The 26,071-nt window shown below is 46.5% G+C and overlaps 1 protein-coding gene across 9 annotated transcripts in view; it reads right to left on the bottom strand.

Annotated features, from left to right (window-relative positions):
* Window positions 1-5,532: 5,532 nt before the first annotated feature.
* SRGAP2 (SLIT-ROBO Rho GTPase activating protein 2) overlaps window positions 5,533-26,071 on the bottom strand; it is a 119,160-nt gene continuing 98,621 nt past the window's right edge. For 7 of the 9 annotated variants that reach the window (XM_054803719.1, XM_054803718.1, XM_054803723.1 and 4 more), the window contains 7 exons: window positions 25,689-25,794; window positions 23,976-24,200; window positions 20,608-20,687; window positions 16,225-16,405; window positions 15,656-15,802; window positions 13,213-13,540; window positions 5,533-10,670 (listed from right to left, as the gene is read on the bottom strand). In XM_054803719.1, the coding sequence (XP_054659694.1) occupies window positions 10,287-10,670; window positions 13,213-13,540; window positions 15,656-15,802; window positions 16,225-16,405; window positions 20,608-20,687; window positions 23,976-24,200; window positions 25,689-25,794 (1,451 nt within the window). In that variant the 3' untranslated portion in view covers window positions 5,533-10,286. Of the gene's footprint in view, window positions 10,671-13,212; window positions 13,541-13,865; window positions 14,433-15,655; window positions 15,803-16,224; window positions 16,406-20,607; window positions 20,688-23,975; window positions 24,201-25,688; window positions 25,795-26,071 lie in introns of those variants that run through there. The other 2 variants (XM_054803727.1, XM_054803728.1) reach the window with 1 other exon arrangement.

The following is a 26,071-nucleotide window of genomic DNA, read 5'->3' on the forward strand; positions in this document are numbered from 1 at the left end:
AAGGACTTCTCACCTCAGCAAGAAAAAGCGAAGGTGTTGGGGCTGAGCATCGCTGCTCCCTACGTGAACACGGGTGCTGCCTATCCCGTGCCATCAGCAGGCAGCACCAGCTCATGGCAGGGCCACGGCACAGCCCTGCCCGGAACCGAACCCTGGAGCTACAGCGATGCTTCTACGGGGTGTCCCCAGAGCGGGACCAGAACCAGCCCCAAATCCTCGGCACCCAGCCCTGCCAGGGAGAGGCAGCAGGGAGAGCAGGCAGGGGTGCACAGCAGCTGGCAGATGGGTGCTGGCTGGGATGCGGGGTGCAGAGCAGGGTGCTGGGTGGGATGCGGGGTGCTGGGTGGGATGCGGGGTGCTCAGGGCACACCCCTGCTGCCGGCGCAGGGCAGAGCGGGGCTGCTCGCGCTTCCTGCTCTCTTTCTGGCTCAGAGGCGCCCAGCCCTTGCCCAGCCTCAGCACCAGCAGCCAGGGTCTCACTGGCAGGAATTATTTCGGGCTGGTGTGGACGTGTGTCTGAAGGATCTGTCCTCACAAAATGAAGCCTGCAAAGGTATGCGAGTACATCAGTGTGTGGTGCATCCAAAAATTGATAGGACACTTCACCAGTCTGCACACAAACTCTGCACCTAACTAGTTTGCTAATTACTGCTGAGCTTCATTTCCCAGCCGTGCGCAAGTCTGCTTGAGAAACCCGCCGGAGAGCCGCCGAGCTGCCGAACCGCGGGGCACGGGCTGGCCCTTGCCCTGAGCTTATCGAAGGGACGTCTCGGGCGGGCGCCGGTAGCAGAGTTCACAACAGTCTGCAGCTGCGGAAGTGGAGTGACGTGAATCTAACCAAGCGAAACTTTCAATCGCTTTGATTAAAGTAATTTTGCTGCAGCTCAGCTAACAGGAAAACTTCTCAAAGTCATTTCCAGCCTGGTTTTCTATGCATGTGGTAACAGTTGTCCTTCAGCCTGTGCGGGTCCCTCTCCAAACGGGACCAGCGATCTATCCACACAGCACTGGCCAAGCTCACACGCCGTGGGCGCAGGCGGCAGATGCAGCGTGGGTACGTGCCGCGCAGTATCTCTCCTCAAAAAGATCGTCCATTTGAGCTGGAGATGCTTGAGAAGCCTTTCCCCATGCAGAAAAAAAATACAGCTCATGTCTCATCTCAGGCCACCATTGAAACCATAGATAAGAGCAGTTAACACAAGGAAGAGGCACAAGTAAAACCTCCAAGTAAAACCTCCGGAGGGAAATTCCAGCTCATCGTGCACCACGGCCCCCCCCCCCCCCCCCCCCGCACCCACCGGGCTCCGCAAATTCGGCTCCTGCCACAGGAGCTCTGGGAGGGTGAGGAGCTGGTCCAGGGTGGTGGGAGAGGAAAGGGCCCCCCCCATGTGGGTCAGCTCTCTACTGCAAAAATAAACTGAAACAAAGACTTTTAAAGGCAGAAAACCCAGATTCAGGCATTTTTCTGAGATTTCTGACCTGTACATGTTGCTTCTGCTTTCACTGATGGGTGAGGAGATTCAGGCTGGTGAGGGGTAAAAACAGACAGGAAGGAAATAATTCAAATATTTTATAACACCCAAAAAAGATTACTTTCAGGTTGTGCTGCAAGTCTGTTCACACAGTTCTCCATAGGTGTGCCCGAAAGGGAAACCAATGCGCCTTGATGGCAGGATGGAGCCAGACCTTGGAGCCTGGGGGCTCCAGCACATCCCAGTTAGCCCAGCAGCTCTCCCGCCTGGTTGCAGAGTCAGATCCAGCCTCGGCGGGAGATCCCAGTCCAACCCCAGGAACTCACCCGCCGGCTTCTGCCCTGCGATAGAGCCCAGCTCCTTTCAGACCCCCTTATCCCTTGCTATCCTTTGCAATTTTATAGCTTATTTCCTTTCCCTGGTTGCCCCAACAGCAGATTTTACCCTCCCTGTCTCAAGCTGACACCCAAATCCCATCTGACCCGCTCAGACCGTTCACGTCCACGGTCAGAAACCGGAAAATCCCCCAGCACCAAACACACAGCGAGACCCTGGGGCCGCGATGTGCCCACGGGGGATAAAACCCCACGGGGGATGCGAGTGCCCGTCTGGCACAGGCTGGGAGAGCAAAAACAAGGCCTGGAAACCAAATTTGTGATAAAAATAATTGTTCCAGTTGGTGGCAGCAAAGCCTAAAAAACCAAAGGCCAAGCAGCATGCTCTGCCCGCAGCAGGCATCTGGACTTGGGGGGCTTGGGACAGGAACCCAGCACCGTCCCTGTGACACACTTGTGACACACTGGTGATAAACCCGCTCCTGGGCACACGCCGAGCGTGGGACACATCCCCAGAGCCTGCCGTGCGTGCTGCTGCGCTCTGAGAGCGGCCCTGGGGACAGCATCGCTGCACACCCGGCTGCACGCTGGGTTACACGCCCGGCAGCGTGCAAGGCTGCACACCCGGCTTGGCCTTCGGTTCGTCCCAGCAGAGCAAAGCGAAGCAGGACCCAGGTGTGGCCTTACCGTGTTTCCCATCTTTTTGCAACCAGATGCCACGGTCCTGCCCGGAGCATCACGCATCGCCTTTCCCTCCCTCGCCGCCCCTTCGCGAGTGCTGCGGCGAGTGAAGCCCCCCCATCGCGAGTGAAGCCCCCCCATCGCGAGTGAAGTCCCCCCCATCGCGAGTGAAGTCCCCCCCATCGCGAGTGAAGCCCCCCCATCGCTTACCAAGGCGTTTCTTTACCTGTTGAACGTAACGAGAGGTTTGTGAGGGGAGGGTCAGACCTAGCTGCAGGTTGGAAGAACCGATGCCGCCAGAAGGGTTTAAGGGATTGCAGCATCCTCCTCCGCGCTGCTGGACAGCAGCAACTAATGGAAAGTCAAAAATCGTTTATTTGCGTCACCCCGCTACCTTTCTGACTCCTATTTTGTGCATTAAAAAAACCCCCAACAACGAACATGGCAGAAGCCACCTGCGTCCCGCAGAAATCAATGGAGACTAATCGAAGATTCATTGAGACGGAAGGGGAGCAGGATTCGCCCCGGCTCTGGCTCGCCCGGCCGCTTTGGCCGATCCGGAGGGGGCAGAGCCCCGGCGGGCAGCGCTCGGGCCATCCTTGGGCCGTCCACGGTGGGCGCTTGGCTGCACAAGCCGTGGTCTGGGTTCTGGGTAATGCGGATGCCGGGCAGGACCCTGCGCAGCCAGAGTTTGCTAAACCCCTGCAGCCGCCCCCCGGCAGCACCAGGCGCCGGGGTGGCAAAGGCACCATCTGCAGACGACAAAAGTGCCACGACAACCTCAAACTGCAGTCCCCAGCTGAAAAAAAAAAAAAATTTGCTTTATGTATTAGAGGCACAGCTCTGTCCCACCTTGCTGCAAAGTAGACCTGCACTGTGCAGAAAACTGGGCTTTTTTCCAGCAAAACAAGCTTCTGCGGCAGAGGTTTGAGACACGAGAGGCAGAGATGCCAGAGCAGCGATAAAAGCAAAGCTCTGCCTTGCCCACTGTGGGCACCCAGCCTGCTTTCAGGCATTGCCATCCAGGCTGCCATGATTTGAGCCACGACTGAGTAAAAGCATCTCGGCTTGCCAGCTCCTGAAGCCCTACAGCAGCTGGGACGTCACCAGCACGGGGGGAGCGGCTGCCCGAGCCCCCTCCTCGCCCCGGTCCCCGGGGAGCACAGGGATGCTCCGTCCCCGCAGGAGCTCACCCCAGGGACAGCGGGGTCAGCTGTCCCCGGCTGACGTCCAGCATAGCACAAAATGGCTCGGTTAAACATCAAACCTCACCGTCAAGAATTAATTCCTTGAAACCTAAACAGAGAATCCAAAATGACAAAAGCCTGACGCTGCTCTGAAAAAGGCATATGGAAAAACTGGGATGGGGAAAGCCTGTAATAACAATAATAATGATCCAATCCGTAATCTCAGTCTTAAATCCTCTTTCCCAGAGACAGTTGGAGGCCCATCCTCTCCAGGAAAATGATGAAGATTAAGCGTTTTTAAATCAGGTCATTGCAAGGGAAGGTGATGCTCTATCGAATCCCGTTACTACGGGTAGGTGTGTGCAACCCAAGGGCAGGGAAACGCGGGGCTCTGCACCACAGCGGTCACCCCGGTTCTTCAGACCCCCCTCAGCGCTGCGCTACAGACCCTTCCCCACCGCGCATCCCAGTGCCTAGGAACGACGTCACGTATTTCTGCATCCTATGGATTCTTCCTCACCCACTTACCGGGGCCGGTCGCTATTCAAAGAAAATTCCCAGGGATTCCCCAAAATTCCCAAAGTCGGTGTCGCCTGCCGAGGAAGGCACCCGCGGGTGATGCTCATCCCCTCTCTCATTCAAACACAAGCACCCGCGCTCGCGGACACACGCGACGCTCACGCAGACACACTCGCTCCGTACATCACGTGCCGGTGTCCGTAGGTCAGTATTTCCACCATACCCAAAACATTTATTTCTCCAAAACTATTGCTAATGACAATGGATACATTTCGTTGCCCCAGTATGGATTTAACACTTCCAACACATATACTCCTAATACTGTACAATACTGTACCAAAAGGAAAAAAAAAAAAAAGGCTGTACCTCCATATTGTACAGAGTTATATATACAAAGTACAATTTTACACAGTTTAATATATACACCATATATATATTGGTGTAGAAGACATGAAACAATGGAAACTGTTTTAGCAAGAACATTCCATCCCACCATTAAACAACTGCTGATAATAAAAACCCAAACCCCAACGCACCGTACGAGCCCGAGCCCACTATTGCAGGACTGAGGTTTCAGACCAACAGAGAAAAAAAAGATTTCTAGACTTTGCGACTGAACTTTCCTACATCACAGCAGAACCATGACATCACTGCAGAACCATGACATCACTGCGATCCTTTAAAATGCGTCAGAGATGGTTTCAACAATTGCCCTATTTCGGCTACATAGAGCTGGTCTTTTGAAGAACCTGCTGCTCACAAGTATTGCTCCAGCAGTTTGGCACGCTCACGAGTCCAATCCCATTGGACTTCAGTTATTCAAATTACCGGACTCTGCCTGGAGAGAAAGGCTGGTGAAGTCCACGTCAGAAGTAAGGTTACTAAGTGCCTGGAAAAGGAAGGGTCCGTCTAGTATTTCCATTGCAAACTGCAAAATATTTACCCTGTACGAAGCTCGGTATATCAAGTATTAGTACAGCAGGGAGCTGCCCTCCCTCTCCACCTTCACCTCTTTTTGGCCCGTTGTTGAAAAACAACGCTCTCTTGTCTCAAACTACGTTATAGGAAGCACAAAATATAACAGGAAAAAAAAATCAAAAAAAATCTTATCTTTTCCAGGCCTTGAATTGCTGTTTTGGCATCTTTAAATCCACCAGAACAGATTCCTAGAACCAAGCCTGGCAAATAATTCATCTGCCTTCTGGCGGGGGGGCAGGGGGAGGCAGAGGTGGGTGATGAAAACCGTCCCTGCCGCCGCCGCCGCTTGTGCGTGACGCAGCCACCGGACCATCCCGGCCCCGTCGGAGCCCGGGCAGGCACAAGGCAGTAGGTCAAGTATTTGTATTTTTTTTTTTTTTTTTTTTCAAGTACCAGGTTGTCGCACACACACAGAGACAAGCAGAAAGCTGATCCAGAGAGAGGATTATCTTTGAAAGCGATACGTAAGCTCAAACCCCAAAGTTCAAGTCCAGAGCATTGGTAAGTGCTCGGAGTTTTCCCGGACCCGGAGGCTGGGAGCATCCTGCAAGGAACGACGTTCACCCACGAGAGAACATCGCTCCCTTCCGCAAAGGCCTCTAGTGCTACCGGCCCGCTAAAGAACCAGATTTATGTCTGAAGCTGCATTTGTGGGACATTAGCCAAGGCCAGATAAGCCCAAAAAGAGGCTCGTTATTTTTGTGAAAATGAAAAAAATCTCAAAATAAATAAATCCCCAGCTTGTTAAACTCATTTTCTGTTCTGGACGGGCTCGTTAGTGATGGGAACGGCCAAACGCTTCTGTTTTCCTTTCAGTTTTGTTTTGGGGTTTTTTTAGCTTGTGATTCATAGGCCAGCGAGTAAACGCATTTATACTTTGCAGCACATCCCTCTAGTCAGGGCTTGATCCTGCCGAGCACGGGCCCCCCGGCACGGCCACCACACCAGCACCACGCTCCTGGACTCGGAGGGACGAGGGGCAGAGCCCGCTCCCAACGCCTTGCCGAGCCGATCAAATTGTCTCGGGTATTTTTCCATCATTGCCGTTGCCTTACTAGCAAATTACGCCCTGCTGAGAGCATAATCTCCTTTAAGTGTTCCCTCAATACGTATTTCGTCAGGCGACAGAGCGTTCCAGTCTATCAGGTACACGTATGTAAAGGATCTGAAGTGCTAACTAGAGACATTTAATTTCTATTGAAGAACATCTCTCAAATGCTTAACAAATCCCCAAACCTCTACAACGTTCAACTGAATTTGAGGTTTTGACACACAGAAGAGAAATAAGGCAGCAAACTCCATCTGCAACGACCTCTTTTGTCTTAATATTGCCAGAGCTCTTCCAAGCGCGCGGGCGAACAGCCGAGCGACTGCTCGCCCCGTACCAAGTGCAAGGTGGGGAACTGTAACAGATGGAATTTCTTGCCAAACTCTGAAGTGTTTTGATTCGGTAAATAAATTTATGAGAACTCGGTTATCTTAACCTACTTTTGTGCAAGAACAATCTTGCCTTAAAAAAAAAAAAAAAAAACAAACAAACCACAACAAATTCAACAAAAACAAATTCAACAAAAACTCCCCAAACCCAACATATGAGGTATTCATCACAGGAAACCCAAAGACTCTTTTTGAACAGGTATCAAAATACATACATATACAACAATTTTTTTTCCGCTGTCACAGTGCACTCTAATTATTTAATCACTTTCATTGCAACAAAATATCCAGTACAGATAAAGTGAGAGAGTTTGATCACGTCCCACTGCTTTGACATGGAGAACAGATTTACAAGGTATAAACTGCGAGCCTTTGGATTACCTTAGAGAGGCAGAAATTCAGCAACCGTTAAAGCACACTGCTCAATTCCCAACTAGGGAAATAAAACATAAAAGGTTAGAGCTTCAGAAACTATTAAGATTGATCACCTAAAATCGTATTTTATTTTAAAAGTTTTGCTTTGGATTATTTCAATCCAACATCTGATGAACAAGAATCCTTTGTTCATACAAAGCACTATCAAACAGACAGACGTTATTCCAGTTATCAAACACTTCTTGTCTTTATATTTGACACAAACATTACATAAAAGTCATGAAAGAGAATTTCCATGGAAGAGCTAATATTTCTTCTGAATATGAAGATATGAAGTAACATTGATACCTCCCCAAGCAAACCACTGTGTCGTACTTGTCCACTCCACACTGGTCTCTTCTCCAAGATGCCCACTGGTTTTGCAGGGAGCGGTGCCGACATTTCCAGTCTCTCCTTCCCACCTCTCCTGCAACGACTGCTCATAAAACCCTCGTGGCAAATGTTCTCCCGGCATTGTATGTTCACAGAATGAAGCAGACAAGCTAAAAGTTTCCTTTTTTTTTTTTTTGTTGCTGTTTTTATTCTCCCGTGTGTGTGCGCGCGCGTGAATTTTCTGCTGGCTGGCCAGACCCAGAGCAAGTGGAAGAGGAAGGACGATCTTCAGCCTGCCATATTGCTTGCTGTAAGTGTAAGTGTCAATCACAGTGCACACCAAAATTCCAGTTGAGTTGCTCGATGTACAGGTTATCCTGCGAAGCAGATTCCCCTTGACAGTAGGATTGTCCCAGAGCTGTGGATGCTAGAGAGAAGCACAGTAATTCATATACAGACAGTTGCTGTTACAGTAACCTGAAGTCTTTTTTTTTTTTTTTTTTTTAAAATCTCTTAATTTCTAGTCATACTTCAGACCTCGAAGAGAGAAAAGAGCATCTCCTCCAAATGTGCTGTGCGTGGCTGGACACTTATTCTTAGAAACATGAATGCTAGGCATAAAAATATAAAGAAAATAAGGCATTACAAATGAGTCGAAGTAAATTTACAGAGATCCTGCTCTTGACACAGATTAACTTTGGTCATTCGTGACCAAAAAGAAAACAAAACCAAAAACTCCCTACTTAAAAGTAAATGCCAGAAAGTTCTGCCTGAGCAAAAAAGTTTAATTCTATTTTTTTCCCCAAAAGAACAAGTGATTCCTTGGTGGTAGGAGTCCATCAGAACCTGAGAGCAAAGGTCGCTGGTCGCACTGTTGGGGATCCTTCCCTGCGAGAAGAACAGGGTACGGTCCAGTGACGGTCACACACGCACCGCGGCGCTTCCCGAGGGAACTGCTGCTACAGATCAGCTAAAGAAAACGAGTAACAGGAGTGTTCTCACTGAAATAGTTCCGGTGTTCCCCAATTCTCACATGTTCTTAATTTAGGGCACAGAGAAAGTTGGGTCTTTTTAAAACCCACCATGAATATGGATTTATTACCTCTGTAGAGATGGGGGTGTGCGTGCGGGGATGGACAGGGACACAGTAAAACCCTGTTCATTTCTCTGAGTAACATCCTAACTGCATCAGAAAAGTACACTGAAGAAATTGTTCTTCGCTTTGTGTCTTCCATTTTAATTACTAAGTGCCAATTAAAATGACATTGCAGTCACAAGGAAGCCAAGTGTGAGAAACCCACAAATTTAAAAGAAACTCAGCTAAACGGGAGAGGAAAATTACTTTTCTTATCTTGTCCTTGCCTGAATGTATTTGATGAAAACACAAGATGTGCAGCTTTTATTTTTAAATCCCAGAAAAGTTTGGGAACAAGGTGAACTGAGGGTCAGCCAGAGTCTCCTCTCTTGCGGGACCACGAGATCTTCTTTCCTGTTGTAAGTGGCACAAGCCTTTTTTCTTTCTTTTCTTTTTTTTTTTTTTTTAATTAAATAAACGTTAGCATTGTGGAAAATTCTCAGTAGAGTACAAAAGAGTTCATGCAGCCTGCTAGCGGCTGAAGCATTTGCTGCCTACCATATAAATACAAATACTAAGAATTCATTCACATGTTTGCGGAGTCCTACGGAGGCATGCCGATCTACCAACGAACACGTAGGGAAGCCACTCCAGAAGCTGCATGCTGTCACCTCACCGTCCCCAGCAGCGTTTCCTACACCGCTCTATAAGAGCGGAGATCCCTAAAGCAGTTCGCAGCGGTCACGGCCACCGACCAAAGCATTTGCAACCAGCAAGACGGAGAAGATACAAAGCTTGAGAACTTCCGATTGAAGTTTTTACAGTGCTTGTAACTGGGATTTTGGTAAGGATCCATCTTGATGTATGATCAAAACAAGAATGTGCGCGTTAGTAAATGAACTCCCATCAGAGTACGCTTAGTTTTCAAAAGTTAACTTATTTTTACATTCAGTCTCCCGAGACCACACACACCACATCAGCCTACGGGCTGAAAATTACACTGAAAAACAATAAAGCTGTTTTTAAATATGGGAGAGCAAAGGGGGAAACCAGCTAGATTGTCCATAAGCAACAACTGGGCTCTTTCTTATGCTCCTAAACCTCAGGAACATGTTTGTTTATATTTGCACAGACACATATTACGTAGAACTCCACAAAAGTCTAAGAGCGTTCCAGAGTAAACTATTTTTCATGACAAGTGTCGACTAAAGGACGAGGCTGGATGGCCAAGAGCTTTGGCCCCAGGGGGAAGAATGGGAGAGCAAACAAACAAAACCAGAGGATGCGATGGAAGTCGAGACAGACCCTTAACCACCGTGGCACCAGCGGGCGACGTAAGAATAATAGTAATGCACAAGAAACAGGCATGTCCAAGCTCCACGTAACCAGTGGCACCAAAACATGCAATAGACTAAAATCTATCCGGTTGTTTCCCTGTGATAAATGAAACACAGAATATATAAGTCACTACACCAGTATTCAAAACATGATGCCACTAAATATTTCTTTCAGTGGCCGAACACTTGAACAAGGCATCAACTAGAAACCACGATCCAACTCATCGCTTTTTGTGTGTTTTCCTCCTTAGCTTCACAGCGACCCGATACTGGATTTCCTGCGCGTGGCATGAACTGTTTTGCCTTACGAACATCACTGATGCGGGTACATGGGATGAGGCTGTTACCACTTAGTTTACTCCCAGGAAGTGCTCCCAGGCAGTATGTAGGAGTTCACAACTAACCTTCAGCAGAAATTAAAAAAAAAAAAAATTAGTTAAATAGGAATTTTTATGTCTTTAACAGAATCTCTTCATCTGAAACAACACAGTTATATCCACAGAGCAGCATCAAGTTTGTCAGACAGTACAGGACTTGTCAGTGGGCTGCTGAGATGCAGAGGAGGCAACGCCAGGGCTCGTGGCGTTTGTTTTGGGGAAAACTGTAGGCTTCGGCCGAGTTGCCGGAGGTTTCACCTGGGTGGCCATTTTGACCGACTTCACTGGCCTGAAGGTGCACGGTATGTCGCCGGCTGTGCTGGCGCTGCGCTGGAAAGCTGGTTCAGTGTCCTTGAGGATCTGAGTGTGCAGAGGGCTGGAAGGTTCAGAGGTGGGGGCCACCACTGGGGACGTTTTCAAAGGCTCCAGGGTGTCGAGGACAACATCTGGTGTGTGCTTTACGCTGCTTTGCCTTTCCAGCTCCCGCAGCTCGTTCAGAGCAGAGTTCATAGTAGCTTCAATATCCTGCAAACACAAAAGAGAAACCGAGTGAATAACAGAACTCGGACACGTAAATACAGAGATAAAAGTCAGTCTTTGAAAACGACATATTTGTTTTCAGCCTGTAAACACCAACACTCAAATCAACTGGTGGGTCAAGGACCTTTAGGTGTCAAAGTGAAACCCACGCCAAACCATACAGCGCTCCATGCTGAGGCCAATAAGCGGTAATATTTTCCATCAACAGGGAGCAAAATAATTGCCAGCACTTTCTCGATGCTAGTCTGGACCTTTACTGGTCCTGATGCTGCTAGGACTTCAAAGACAAGTACAACCCCAAAATGCAGCAGCAACCAGAAAAGCAAGCGATTCAAAGTATTGGGATCCAGTTTTGTACTTTATTTGGCACGTGAGTCAGAAGAGTAAATTCTTGAGGAAAGGACTGGTGATTCTGACACCGGGCCACACATCAAATGCTGAAATCCTCGTGTGCTCTTGCTGCCGTCCGAGTTGTCTTCCCTTCCCCGAGCGGTATTACACAGGACTCAAAATTTTAATATTTTAAAAAAAACACAGAAGGTATCAGAAAGATATACAGAAATTCAAGCTGGCACTTCTCCTTCCTCTTATAAAGCATTACGGTTATTAACAAATAAACATAAAGAGAACTTTGAGATAAAAAGGAGGCTTTTCTTGTTCTCAGCTGCAGCGGGACTCCACGTTTGCTGCAGCCCGCGCTGTGGAGCCCGCTGGTGCACCGAATTCGCAGGAGAGCAGAAGAGCTCAGCCTTGTTCTGACTCACGCTTGGCTTCAGCTTTTGAGCTTCCTCGGAGGTTTTTCAGGGGGTGGGGAAGGTAAATCAGTCAAGGAATGGTGGGAGAAACCAGAGACAGTAATCTGACACCTCCGAGTATCTTGAGGCCAGGCAGATTTTACTTAGGAAGTTAGGGAAAATATGCAAAACGCACGATGATTATTAGATGGTGTTTGAACAGATACTACAGGGCAAAGAGAAACACTAATTTAACATAGCTTTTTTTTTTTTTTCTTTCTTTCCCCCCTTTTATTTTTCTCCCCAGACTCTTCTCTAGTGAAAACAATGGAGTTAATGTTCTGGCAGGAAGAGGAGACAGAACAACTTCAGTTAGATCTTAATTGAAAAAACAAAGAAAGTGATTTCTGTCAACCGAAGCCTTGGAAGGACAATGAAATATGAAGACAAGAACCACCATACGTTATAATTCCACTGGAATAAATGGGCTAAAGATATTCATAATGGCAAAATACAACTTTCCATCAGAGTACGTATCAGATTTTTATCTGAACCTTATTTATTATCGCTGTTTTGTCAATAAAAATGATGTTTAATTCTCACATATCTTCCCCCAGCTCTTTAGAAACCTACAAACTCCTGAACCAGGCAGAAAAGTCAGGTCTCCCAGGGGTGGCTTTGTAATCCGAGCGCCAAGCATTCCTTGGCTTTAGATAGATCCATCGCATGCTGAAAACAGTTGGTATAGGCAACATACGTGTGCAGGCACATCTAACAGCTTGGAGTGGGAGAAAGGGAAGATCTGCAACATTTACCCCATTAGTAGCTGTCACTTGTTCGAATCTAAGTCTGCCTTTCAATTGTTTTCTGTTCTACTTGTGAAAGCACAGATTCAGGGATGCAAAGACACCACGGGTGTTTTCGGTAACAGCAGTCACTGCTGCGGCAGCTCCAGGGACGGGACGGATCTCTGCCGACAGTGATGCAGAGAATACGCCCAGAGCCGAAGAATCTGTAATAAACCAGTCTGTGTCAAAATTAGCAAAGATGAAGAAAAATACTGAGAACACCTTTCCCTTTAAGCTGCACAGAAGGAATCTGAGAAGACGTTTCCTTGTCTGGTCAGTGCGTGAGTCAGTCCCAAAAGCAGAGCTCTTTGCAAAGTTAAAGCACAGCTCTGTACGCATCGGTAGCCTGCTCTCGTTTCAAGGCACTTGTCTAAATAACTAACTAATGAAAACTAGCGGTATTATGTTCCAAGTTGGTTCGTAACCACACACTGAACCCTGTAAGCATATAAAGATGCCACTGTGAGCACTGTACAACTCAGCAGTCTGCTTTTATTTTGACTGTGCTACTCCATGTGCTTCCAATGTCTAACCACAGGCAAGTTTGCACAACTGACAGGAGAACAGTAAACTGACACTAAATACTTTACTTTTCTCGGTCCTGAAGTTATGATTATTTCATTTTTTGCTGACAGAGCTTTGGAATCTGTGTAACTTTCTGAAATGGACATTTTTATTATTGAAACTAAATTCTGAATAATGAGCAGGGCTAAGTTTTTATGGAGGAAGGACCTGACTGTTTATCTTCACTCGTGAAAGCAGCCTCAGTGACTTACACAAAGCGAGGTTGAAAGACTAGACTCAAGCTGTGTAGTAAGCTAATAGCGCACTGAGAGAAGGGAAGGGATACAAGATTAAATCAGACGTCTCATTAAAACACCTCATTGTCTCCAACGTCCTTTAAGTTTCCAACACAAATCCTTAAGGCAAAGCACTCCTATTTACCTGTGCAATAACTTCAGGGTCCATGGGCCGGTGGTTGTTGAAGCTCTTGGACCTCCCTGCTGTGACAGTTTTCCGGATCTGCGGGCTGTCTATCCTGTTCTTCAGGGACGAATGTCGGCTGATAGAATTGAGGCTGCCGTGGCCACTGATGGAGCATTTATCTGGAACCTCCTTGGGAAGACTTTGGCTCATTATGGGCTGAGATGAGGGTCTGGAACTGGCTATGGCTCCTGGGGAGGCTGGTTCTGCCATTGAACTACCTAGTCCGTGGCTGTCACTTTGACGGAAGGCTCTTCTGATGCTGCCTGACTCTGGTTTCTTTCTTTGCCTTCAGTCACAAAAGCAAAACAAGTCAATACAAGCAGGTACACGTAACGGGCTGTAATTTGAAGATATCCCCCCAAACAACACAGAGGACAACGGGAAGAGACATAAGGATTACAAATACACCCAGGATTTTAGGCGTCATTGCTGAGACAGTAAAATTATAAATCATTCCAGTTTAACACTTCTAACAACAAGACTGAGTTTCTGGCAGCTGTGCACATTCACAGCAAAAACAGAAAACTTGGATGGAATGTAATTAACTTGGTCATGAAGAAAAGAATTTATATTTGAACAAAAAAAACCCTCTGTGCCATCAACAGGTTTTGATGATGTGTTTTTATTACATTAGAAGAGCAGAGCTACAATTTTTGACTGGAGGACACAGTATAAGTCTACTAAGCTCCTGGCCCAAGGCATCAAGTTATTTTCAGAGATTGGCAAGCAAAGAACCCCAAGTTTGGGGTTAACAATCATTTCCAGTATTTGCTGGTGGTAATAGATGTCTCTTTTTCACTGCTTTAGCAGGACCATGAGGCATTATCTATGCAGGGCTAGAGGTACACCAAAAGATGATGTCAAATGGATGAGCTGGTCCAAACAATTTAGTTTCTACCCCAGCACCATGTGGTCTGACAGCACGATTCCATTCAAATCATATGAAGGCCAATGCAGTAGAATACTTTATGCCATAGGTCTGAAGCTTGGCATCCATTATACAGGGAAGGATCCATTTATATATAGCACCAGCCCCATGAATAACTGCAAGAAAGTGTTAACTCCAGTAGGATTTTGGCATCCAAATAATAATTCAGTGGGTGGCACAACTGTCATTGCGAAACCATCTGATTTAATTTTGCTCAAGTCTGTTCACACATAGGTCAGAAGATTCATTCCTAAAGAAAAAACAACAAAATGAGTCTTATGCTACTATTGCTAAATATCAGTTTCCCTACTAAAGGGAAAAAAACCCCAAAAAACCTGGAGTGGACACTACCCAGGCTTCTTACAAACACTACATACAACACTACCAAAACCAGCAGATGGTGAAGCTCCAACACAGGTCTGTTCATTATAGAAATCTTTCCATAAGGGGCACAATGGCATACTTCAATGGCTCAGACAATAAATATCATAAAAGAAAGCCCAGATCCCAAGCTGATGCAGATGAACACAGCTTCACCGGTATCAATGGAGCTCTGCTGACTCCCATAAACTAAGGGCCAGGCTCTGTGTAGGACATTAGCAGGTCCAAACCTTTAAAAAGGATGCATTTCTGTTAATGCCTTTAAAGGCTACATTCTGTTAAACTAACTGAAGGTTAAAAATATCCACTCCCATAAAACTGTAATTATCACATTAATACCTTCACTGCACAATAGAGAGACGTGGAGTTTTTTAATATGAAGGAAATAATCAGAAAGATATGGGGGATAAGTCTGCTCTAGAATAATTAAATAACAGATCGAGAAATTTCATCTGTAAATAGCTTAATTTCCCAGTTTTTTTATTATGTCAAGTGTTGGCTAAAGTAACAATTTCTGGTTGAGAAGGTAAAGTTAGAGCAACAGGGAGGTGTGTTGTTTCACTGCAAGCATATGGTTAGTAACCTAAGGTGCGAAGTGCTGGAGAAACGGAAGAATGTTACGGGCAATGCCAGATGGTGGGACTTAAGGTACGTCATTTAGCACAAAATGTGACACTAGTTTCTGAAGAAATTGTCCCCCACCCCGTAAAACAAAACATGTTAAATGTAAACGAGACATAACAAATTACAGAAGATAACAAGGAACAGGAACACACAATTACAAGAACTCACACTGCTATTCCCCTCCCTTTCTCTGTGTGCTTAGCTTATAAAATAGGACATATTTGGGAAAACGGGAACAGACGGTGCCTTGGGGATAGGGAAGAGAAGCCAGTGGGATTTTAAATGAGCGTTGGCCACACAGGTGACAGAGAGACAGGACAGCAAAATGTGAGGAAGTTAGAAGACGGGGAAGCAGAGAATAACGGTGCCAGCGCTCGTTAGTCAACCTTTCTCAGGGAAAGAAATACTGTACTGGACTCATCACCAAGATCTTTACAGTGAAGTGAAATAATGCAAGGCTGTTCTTACTTGTTGATGTTTGCAAGGTAAATATCTGCGACGTGACCCCCACTTGGGCAACTGGCACCAGCTCTAGCAGTCACTTTTTCTTCCGGTGGCTCAGAATTTATTTCTATTTCAGACTTCGGACTGGATCTTTCAGAGATACCATCCTCACTAGGAAGGAGGAGGGAAGGAAATCACAACCAAAACAGGACCAACAGCACTGAATTTCAAATACAGCTCTGTGTATGTAAACATACACACAGGAAAGCAGCACTGTGCTAGCATCTTTCTCTTAAGAATCATTACATATCTTTCAAATGAGAGCACCTGATTTCTGTGAGCAACCTGGAGATCCCAGCTCTGTGTCTTTAACAGGCTGGCAGCACCAGAACCATTTTTATATCGTGCCTCCACACCCGTGGACACCTACGCCTCTGCGGAGCTCTGCTTGTTTCAAGAGGACTCCCTTCTTGCCAGGAAGGTCGAAGGATGAACTCTCCCCACCTGGTGTCAACATCCTGACACAAACACTCCATTCCACACCTGAGTTTTAAGCAAGCCCGTCTTGCAGATGGGCTTAAAGTGTAACATACGTGTCTTGAACGACGATATACTGATGAGGAATAAGGCCGTCAATTCCATTGTGGCGTCCCTCCCACCAGTCATCTGAGGCCCGCTGATAGAGTAAGAGAGAAGCTCCTTTTTTAAAGGACAGCTCTCGTGCAGTCCTGCCAATGTAGTCGAACTTCGCTATTGCTTCTATGGGCTCACACTCTAGGAGATAGAAGGGAATAAACAATAATTCACTAAACACTTGGCCTCAGGTAAGTATTCAACAGTTTAAACCTACCAAAAACCAGCTTATGACGAGAGCATGGAAGAGGATAAAGTGTTGCTTCTTAAGGCAGCAGAGGGTCGAAGCAGTAAGATGCAGAGGGGAACCCCTATAATATGAGGATGTTGCAATTTCAGCATTAACTAATCTCTACGTGGTGGACACAGTCACATTTTCCAAGTCATAAACCCACTTACAGCAATTCAAGTATACAAAGATGGAAGTTGCAAGGGTAAAATTAGTATCTCATTAAAATAAAAAAAAAAAAATTCAAAGCTGAGTAGCACTCGGGTATGTTCCAGACAAAAATCTGCCTATGGTGCGCCTTCCTAAAGGCAGCTAAACTAAACCTCCTGGGCAGGCAGGAGTTGTTACTAGCATTTACGGAGGGAAACATCCTCTGATTCCAAGCTGTTTCAGAAATAAAGCGTCTATTCAGAAGGAAATTTCTGCTGCCTGTGAGGTTCACCTGACCCAGGAGACCGGATTCTGGCACCGTGGGAGGCCATGCTATTCATCGAACTGTCATGGAAGCTAAGGAAAACATTGAGTGCCTCCACCGCTGCGGTTTGTGCAGCGATCAGGAGAGCAAGCGGCTCCCCCGGGCTCTGTACAGCTGCACTGTGCATGCCGAGTAGAGCGGAGCTGCGCTTGGAGCTGCACAACATGCTCCAAATCTGAGTGCTTGTACCTGAAAAGCTCACAGAAGAACTACAGCCATGCTGTGTCTGCAGCCAGCCACTAATCCGGGTCCCTGTAGGACTCTGATATTATACAGAGGGACAATATGGGCATTTAGACACTCAGGAAAATCAATATGGAATTCACGTGGATTATTTTTAAGACTTAGAAAAACCTGCCATTGGTTGAGTCTAAATATATATTAAGCCAGCTCCCAATGCTAGGCAGGAATCAGGGGAATGGAGATGAGCTCAACCACACAGTCCCAGTGGACTTCAGCCTCTAATTACTTTAAAGGAGCTTTAACACAGCCAAGCAGTCCATGGAAATTGAGTTCTTTCTCAGAGAAAGAGATTTGTGGTTCATCTTCCAGGACGAGGAAAGATACACCATTTTATACTGAGATCTCCTCAGCATCACGGGAAGCTTCTACAGTGCAAGACCCAGCCCAAAAGGACTGGAAGGCCAAACACGAGCCACAGCTTTTACAATTATTCCTTGGGAGAGCATACACTCAAGAATTAGGTCTCCAAGGCGGACTGTAGGCAGGCAAGGTCGGGCTTGAGAAAATACATAGTGTAAATCCCTGTGAGCTGATGCTGCAGTACCACATCTCATCAGCCGGTCTGAGAGAGCAGAACAGAAGCATCCCCCAGCAGAGAGCCCCATCAGCATCTGTAGTTACAAAGCACGAAGCGACCGAGCACCGAGGGCAATCAGCCACAGGATCTGCTAGATGGAGCCCCCAACAATTAATTTCTCCATTACTAAACCAGACAGCTGGGAATTCTGTCAAATCACACGTTTCAGGGAAGCCTTTGGTCAGCCTCACACCAATACATTATCAGCCCTCAGCAACCAGTGAGATATTTGTAAGGGTGAGAAGAGCCTGGCCCATATTTCCAGCTTGCGATAGCAACCTTATTCCAGACTCCCCAAAGCACATGGTTATCTGGTTTTGGCTCCTTCTTTCCTCTTGCTTGTTTTGCCTCTGGAGCCAGCTTCTTCAGAACATTTAAAAAAAAAAAAGATAATACTGCTTTTTGGTGTCCCCCTCCATTTACGAAGGGGATGGGAGTGTGGTTTTGTAAATTCCATCTGTTTCATTAGGAAGTGTTTATTGTTCCAGATGAGTGCGGCACTCAGGTTTCTTATGTTTCCAATTTGCTTTTTAGGACTCTGGCTTTCGTCCAGAGAAGTGATTTTAGACTCTAATTTCCAGTAGCTTTTTCCTACTACACTTATGCTCAGAGAAGCAAGCTGTGCGAATAAAGAGTAATAAGGCTAAGCCAAACAATTACCCCTGCCAGTCTGACAGCCTGTGCAGGAAAGCAGCAGTTTAAAATCTTTCCACTCATACGCATAATTTAACGAACATATGACCTGCTTGTCTTTCAGCATTTCTGACCTCTTATGCCTGTCTCAAACTGGAGTGTCCACTCACTTGTGCAGCGAGGCTGATGGTCAACAGCAGGGATGCTCTGCAAAAAAACTACTCCAAAACCGATTCCTTCGTTCAACGAAGGCTGCTGGGATGACAGCTTAACTTCGGAAGCACTAGTGCCAGCCTCATGGAAGAGCTAAAGGAGCAAGTGCCTGGTCACATCTAAAGACTGAAGGAGCGAGAAAAACCTAAAATCATCTGCCCCACTGAGTTGCGCAGTTGTATGCTGCACGTCTGGCGAGTACGCCCGAGGTGTGACACTGCACAGCTCAATTAGAAGGATGTGAGACTCCTCAGTTAACCAGACCTTGCTGCTCCCTCAAAGAGATAGAGGCCCAGCTCCCTCCTCTGCTTTAGTGCCAGACGCTCCCTCCCAAACGCTTCCTATGGAATATTCCATGTAGGTTGCAGAACTCCATCCAAAACGCCTCCAAATTTTACCTTGCTCAGGGGCCCCATGCAATCTAGTTCCAGAGGCTGTAAAACCTTGTCCTTTTCTAATCTCTAACTGCTCATTTTCTCATCATTGTACCCTTTCAGCCACATAAGAGATCTAAAAATCCCATACAGAAACAATGCAAGTACACCCCATGGTGCATCAGCCTGCAGACTTTAGTCCCAGGCTTTACGGATGTGGGATGAGTTAGCCTTTCCTTCATTACAGTAATGAAATTGCTCCTTCTTTCGGTACAAACTCAAAAAGGACATGTTTTCATGCATTTTTAAGCAGCTAACACTTTTCAGAAAGAACACTCTGTTCAAGACAGACAGTGAACTCGTGTTTCATTCCCGTATGCTTTGTGTTTCCTCCCAACAACCCTGGTGAGGAGTCACCGTGACAGTGCCTGACCTTGCTGAGGGAGAACTTATTTTCCAGCATTTCTAGCAGTGCCCAACATCGTTTACCTTGTTACTGGCGTGTGAACACCACGAAGCCAGCACAAGTACAGCAATGCTATGGGAAAGGTTTGTGAGGCAACTGCTGGAACAAAGAGGGCAAAAGCAGGGAGCACATGGCCAGGCTATCGAGCAAATTCCTAAAGACCAGCACAAAAAGGATGCCACCTAATTTTAAGGGAATGCTGGCTTCTTCTCACCTTTACAACTGAGGCCATCACAAGTAAAACCATCACAGAACTTACTTGGACAACTGCAAGAGGCCAAAACCCAAGAAATAACCCAACATACTCTGTCCTGGTTTTGTCAGTCTGCTGCTTTACAGGCTGGTCAGTATTCTGGGGAGCACCGTTCCACATCAGTAACGTAATCTTTTCCTCCGCTCTGGATGGGGCTCACGTGCGGCTATTCCCCATTGCAGAAAGAGGCTTTGGAAGTATCAACAACAGACACTCCAAGACTGCGGTGTCACCTTTTCCTTAGGAAATACCGTGAAATTCTCAGTGTTGGCACCCTTTGCGCTGATCAGACAAGAAATGTAACAGAGTTTCCCCAAGGAGACCCAAAAATTATCAATGAGAGAGGTCACCAGGACCCTCTACCCTAAAACCTGGCTCTCAGTGGAAGACAAACAGCTTTTGATTTTACTTTACTTGCTTCCTTAAAGCAGAACCACTGGGACTTAGAGCACACTATTCCCCTGCCAAAGCTACGGAAAGGAGAAACGCCTGGCACACGCAGAGGGGAGCGGGAGTACGCGCTGAACAGCCCGGCCTTTGGCTCTACGCTTCCCCCATGACTTCCAGCTCTGAGATCCTTCTAAGGTACAGAGGAGCTCAAACAGTCACGCAAGCATGGAGCCCGCCCAGGCCTGCAGCTGAGATACCCTTGAAGAAAGAGAGACTTTAAAAATAGTCAGGTAACTTCTAAAGACCCTTGTTGATCCAAACTTTTTAACTTTTTTGGCATCAAATGCTGTATGTGATGTTTCAAGTGACTATTCTGATTTAAACTCCACTTTGGATCTAACTTTGAACTTAAATTACAAGGCACTATCTCCTCTGCCTCCCCCGCAGCAGGTCGCACCAGTTAACCAAGGAGTTAATAGACTTTGCGTACCATCATCACTGGTGTGGTGTTCAGCCGTAACGTCCTGAACAGAGTCTTCTGTTGAGGCTCGCTCTCCGTGAGGACTTTCACTACAACAGAAGGAAATACAGACGGTGCTTTACACTGGTGGACATTGAGTTTCCTCATTTACAAAAATCTAACATAACTCGTCTCGGGACGTCCATATCTGAAGTCAGTATCTAGGTTCCACTGTGACAGACACTTTGCAGATGCATTTGTACATACCTTAGCTTGACTTTTAGACACATTGACTAAATTCTTATTCGATCAAGCAAACTGAACATCTTCGTTAACCTTCTCTATGCTATCAGGAAAGTCCAACTTCAGATCTTATAGCCCAGACCTCTGGAGATGTTTACAAGTCAGATAGCAGTGGCATGTTGGGTCTAGCTCCTTTCTGCCATGCCAGAATTACTCCCTCAGCTATATTCTTCATTGCTTTAATTAGCTCATTAGGTGACTGATGAGATAGCTGCCACTTCCTGGGGGAAATTATTTCTCAGTTCATAATGATATTTCCAGGTCTGAGTTTGTCATCTCCCTCCTTCCCTTTTATCCCAATCCTAAATTGTCCTGTTCATTGCGCTGAATGACTCCCGTAGCCAGATCAAGCACCTGGAATCTTTATTTACAGAGCTCCTAAGCCACCAGGAGTACTCATTTATGTTTTGCATGAAGAAAAGCTTTGAAAGGATCAATAGACAACAAGTGGCAACCAAAGGTTATGTTTTTGTAAGAAGCTACATGAGCAGTTCCCTCAGGAGAGGAGCAGAAAGGAAACTGGAAGAGGATCCATTGCCTCTCCCAGCAGCTCTGCAGACCTGCTGCCAGCTGGCAGCGCTGCCTGCCTGCCCTGCCTGCTCATCTTAGAAGGGAGAAAAGCGCTCGCTCCTCATCTTACCAGATGCTGTTGCTAAAGACAAAATGCGTTTGCTGCACTCTTACACTGTAACTTGTTAAAGGTGATTTTTTTAATTCTCTCCACACAGTAATTAACTTCATCCCTCATTTTGGCCTTGCAATGGTTAAAGTGAGTGATCACGGATGTAGAGTGCTCTCCCTTCGGTAATCAACCTCCTATACTCTCTTAAATAGGAGAAAAACCGAAAAGGATAAGGGGTAAAATGTTTGGATAATTCTGGCGTCTCATTATGCTTAATCCACGTGACACGAAGCTGCCCCACCATCTTCCGAGTTGGTTCCTCAGGAATCAACCTTCCCATCCTTTGCAAAGCCTTTATGCTACTTAATAAAGTTTACAGAAGAATTTGGAGCCAAAGAGGGGTCCCAAGAGGAACACAGCATTGAGGGCTAAAGTTTCACACAGACCGTGAAGTAATGTCGCGTACAGCCAACGCTAAAGAACCAAAGCCTGCAAAGACCACGTGCCTCTTCCTATCCATGCCTCCACCGGCACTTTCCACCCAAAAACCTGTCCTTGCTGCAGACTCAGTCTCTCCGTCGCGTGAGCCGCAGTGGTTGGAGCTCGGCTGCTGGGTTTCACCCCGAGGGCTCCAAAAGTGCGAGCAATATACACTGCCAGAGGAATGCAATGCAAGTTGAGCATCTATAAGCTATCTTCTTCCCTGCGATTCCGATGGTCTCACTTGCCGGTATGCAGGACTCCTGGACGCTCCCCATGCTGTCCTCACGCAGTCTCAGATGGACAGACAGATGCAGCGCAGTCCTGGGCTTGACTCAAAGGCAGTATTTCAAAGATGCCTGCAGCACAACCCTGAATTTGTCATAAACTCTGAACCTTGCCCTACCCTCCTCTGCCCGAGGCAAGCCGTTTCAAAGCTCCTGGGCAGCTGCCGACTCGAAGCGAGCAGCGCAGGCACGGAGGCGCAGAGCACACGAGCCGTGGCGCTGAGCCCGGGCTGCCTCCACGCCAAAGCACTGCCTGCGAGTTCCCCGGCACAAAGACTCAGCCCTGCGAAGCGGCAGCGGGCGATTACAAGCGTAGCAGGCTCCGTTCCCTGATGAATCAGCCCAAAGACAAGGGCTCACTCTGCTGCTTACACACTTTGCGGCAAGGAGCCCTATGGGCAGTAACTAACAACTCTCTAAATACCGGGGCTATGAGAAGGCTTGAATGCGAACCAGATGCTTCTTCCTGACGTTAAGCAGTCTCCCTTGCTTGCTTCTATCCTTCTCTGCTTAACAGGGTCTCAGGTCAGGGCGGTTAGGAAGGGCGATGAAGAAAAACCAAATGCCTCCAGAAAACTGATATTACCTTCAAGGGTATTTTGCCTCCTACATACTCAAGTGAAGCGTCACCCGTACTGAGTGTATTGAACATTTCATATTTTTACTCCCTTCAACTTACAGGACAAAACCTCTTCTCAAAGTTAATGCGTTTCCTTAAGGTCAATACAAATTCTTAATTTTTTTATTTCCTCTACAAATCTTTCACATACAACATCAGCTAAAAACATCAGAGCGAAGGGTAAAAGTAACAGAATTTCCAAAAGAGGCGCTGGCAAGTCTTCTGCACACAGCAGTTACTATAGAGGAGCCTCTCCTTGCCGCACGTACGTGGAGTGAGCTGACAGTTAAAGCTACTCTGAAACAAGGCTAGCTCTGTCACCAGAGTGACTTCATTTAAAAAAATGTATTTATTTTAGTGTATGAAAATAATCATTTGCATTCCTGGGACACTGGAGGAGGGGAAGGGGGGAAGCAGGACACAATTTAAGATTCCTCATTTTCAGAGGGAGAGATCAGCTTGGCCAGTAGGAAAGAAAACACCTCCTTTCCTTCCCCCACTCCCCAACCTTCCACCCCAGATGACAGGAGCCGCTCTGGCTGAATTGCTTCCAGATGTGGCTTTCAGACTGAACACGCGGCCGGGCCTCTTGAGCTTTAAGCTGGATGGAAACGGTGATTTTGCATTCCTCCCTCTTCCCTCCCCCACCATCAGTGCTGCCCTGAAAATTAAACCATGCCACAGCTTTCTAGGTTCAGTTGCAAGTGACCTCTGTGTCTGAAGCAAAGGCACTCAAGACAAGCAGAAAAAAAAAAAGGGAAAAGCAGGGGAAAAAAGAAAAAAAGACAAAAAAAATTTTGATTTTGGCAACTACCATACCAGAACATCTAAGAAGATCCCCACACAACACAAGATAAGTGAGCTAGGTTTGACAACTGAATAGCTACTTTCTACTAGCTTATTTCTTTTAAGTTGATGACTCTCTAGAGATACCAGAACCATCTTCTCTTCCATAAAACAGATTTTTGAAAGGCTGGGCCAGATGCTCAAATCCAGAATTAGACAATGCAGAACGCATGACTGTAGCATGCTAATCCGTAAATAAATATCCACCCGTTCATTTTCTCCTCAGTGGTATCTATCATACCAGTAATCCTCGGTGTTTCCACCTCTGCTATAGACTGGACCCTCCAGCTCCCTTGGTCCTGGGAAGATGTTCTCATGTTGGATGATGATGGTTTTGATCAATTCATTGACATGAGCTTGGCAAGAGACTTGATCATGACCTTCAGGTACAGACATCAGTGTTGGCCCAAAGCAGATGGCTAAATTGTAGGGATCCATCATGTTCTCTTCACTGAACTGAGATAAACTGCAAAAGACAGAAGTGGGGAGGAGGGTTAACAGCAGAAAACAACATTATCATCATCATCATCATCTGCTGGAGAACACACTCAGAAGCTGAGCTCAGAAGGTCTGCTTTCGGCTTTCTGCTGCTGAAAGCCGATCGGCTGGGACATGAATGTTCTGGGTCCATGTAAAAAAAAAAAATGAGATACTGATAGCATTTACAAAGAAATGAAATAGAAACCACAAAGGGAGTTTGAAAGCTCGAGACTATGTGAAAAGTAGTGGGTGCTGACTTTACAAGGGGGACACACATTAATCTTCATCTTTAATTCTTCTGCATTACTGTTGTTCACAGCCCACTTGCAGCCCAGCACTCAGTACCACAGTTCTATCAGGTCCCCCCTGCCTAAGCATGTGTGATCAAGCATGCAGAGCGTTACATCCTTTCTGCAAGGCCCAGGAGCTTCTCAAGTGGGCCTTTTTTGGAACTCTTCCTCAGGATTTCCCAGCAAATCTGAACCTTTTCGTTTCTACATGGTGCCATTTTTTAAAACACGATTTTTATCTCATTAAATTTTGTCCCAAACCTACAATTTAAGCCTTTCAGCTGCCAATTAGAGATTGAACAGAAAACTAAGTTCCAATACTATTCCCCTTGAAACTCCCTGTTTTCTAGATCACTACTTGGAATAATTAAAAGCTCCCAAGACTGGAAAGTCACATTTCAGTGACTCCAGCAGTGACATCTGGGAAACAACCCCCCTGCTTTCCAAACAGAAATAACCATTTGAATATATCGATAGGTTTAATTCATGTCCTGCTCCATTTTAATACAAATCTTTTAGAAAAAACCTCAAACCCTAACATATTCCTTACGTTAAAATGAGGCAAAGATGTTCACCAAAAGTATCTGATGAACTGAAGCTTTACAGAAGCAGACAGTAAGCCTCAGGTCTCTGTTAGGTCAAAAAAATGTCTTATTGTTGTATTTCTCTTTCACCTACATGGTATCCAAAGGGCTCTGACAATGTATATATAACCTTCTGGTTAGGACATTTTTCCTTTACTCTACCTCAGGTCTCAAGATCACGTTACTGGAGGAAACTACCACCTCCTTGCTGCCAAGCTATGCAGCGAACCCGTCAGATGCAGTGGACTGTTTTAAGAAAATACACTCACTCTCCACCACTCACGCTACTTCGTACATACTGCTCCTTGCTGGTGTGCGATCCGACTTCTGACTCTTTCACATCACTTTTTGCTTGGATTACCAGCACATTATTCACTTTCATTCCTGGAACTCCTTTGAGATTGCATTCATATCATCGGGATGAATTTCAGCAAGGCTGAAAAGCTGCCCAGGAAGACAGATGCAACAGCAAACTGCTGTGGCATCCGCACCTCGAACTGCTGCTCAGATCACACGCAGCAGTGTTAAGGCTGGTTCTGCCATTTATCACGTTTACACCAAGTCCTGCAACGGGGCCACGGTGCTCTCAAGGATACTCACTGATTGAGGAATGCAAAGAGGTATCTCATTACAATCAGAGTGGTCTTCGGTAGGTTGAGAAGCACTTTCCGGATGTGGAGGGCTCTCTCTTGTAAATTATCCATTGCTGAAAGGAAGAGCAGCACCACAGAGTCACCGTATCACCACACCAAAACTTGCAACCATTATACTGTCATGGTTCCTGTGCAAACTATTAAGAAGGGCAGCCGGCAGAGCAGGAGGAAGAAGAAAGGGCCTGCCCATTTCCCAGATCCTCCACCACTGCATGGGAGTGCAAAGGCTGCAGAACCTGCAGGAGAAGCCTTTGACAATGAAGGTCCCTGAACACATGAAACTGCGCTGCAAGTTCCTTCCTAGCGTGGGAGCACTGGATGTCATCTGCT

The sequence above is a fragment of the Grus americana genome, chromosome 25 (assembly GCF_028858705.1).
Source record: "Grus americana isolate bGruAme1 chromosome 25, bGruAme1.mat, whole genome shotgun sequence".
In the NCBI taxonomy this organism is placed as follows: domain Eukaryota; kingdom Metazoa; phylum Chordata; class Aves; order Gruiformes; family Gruidae; genus Grus; species Grus americana.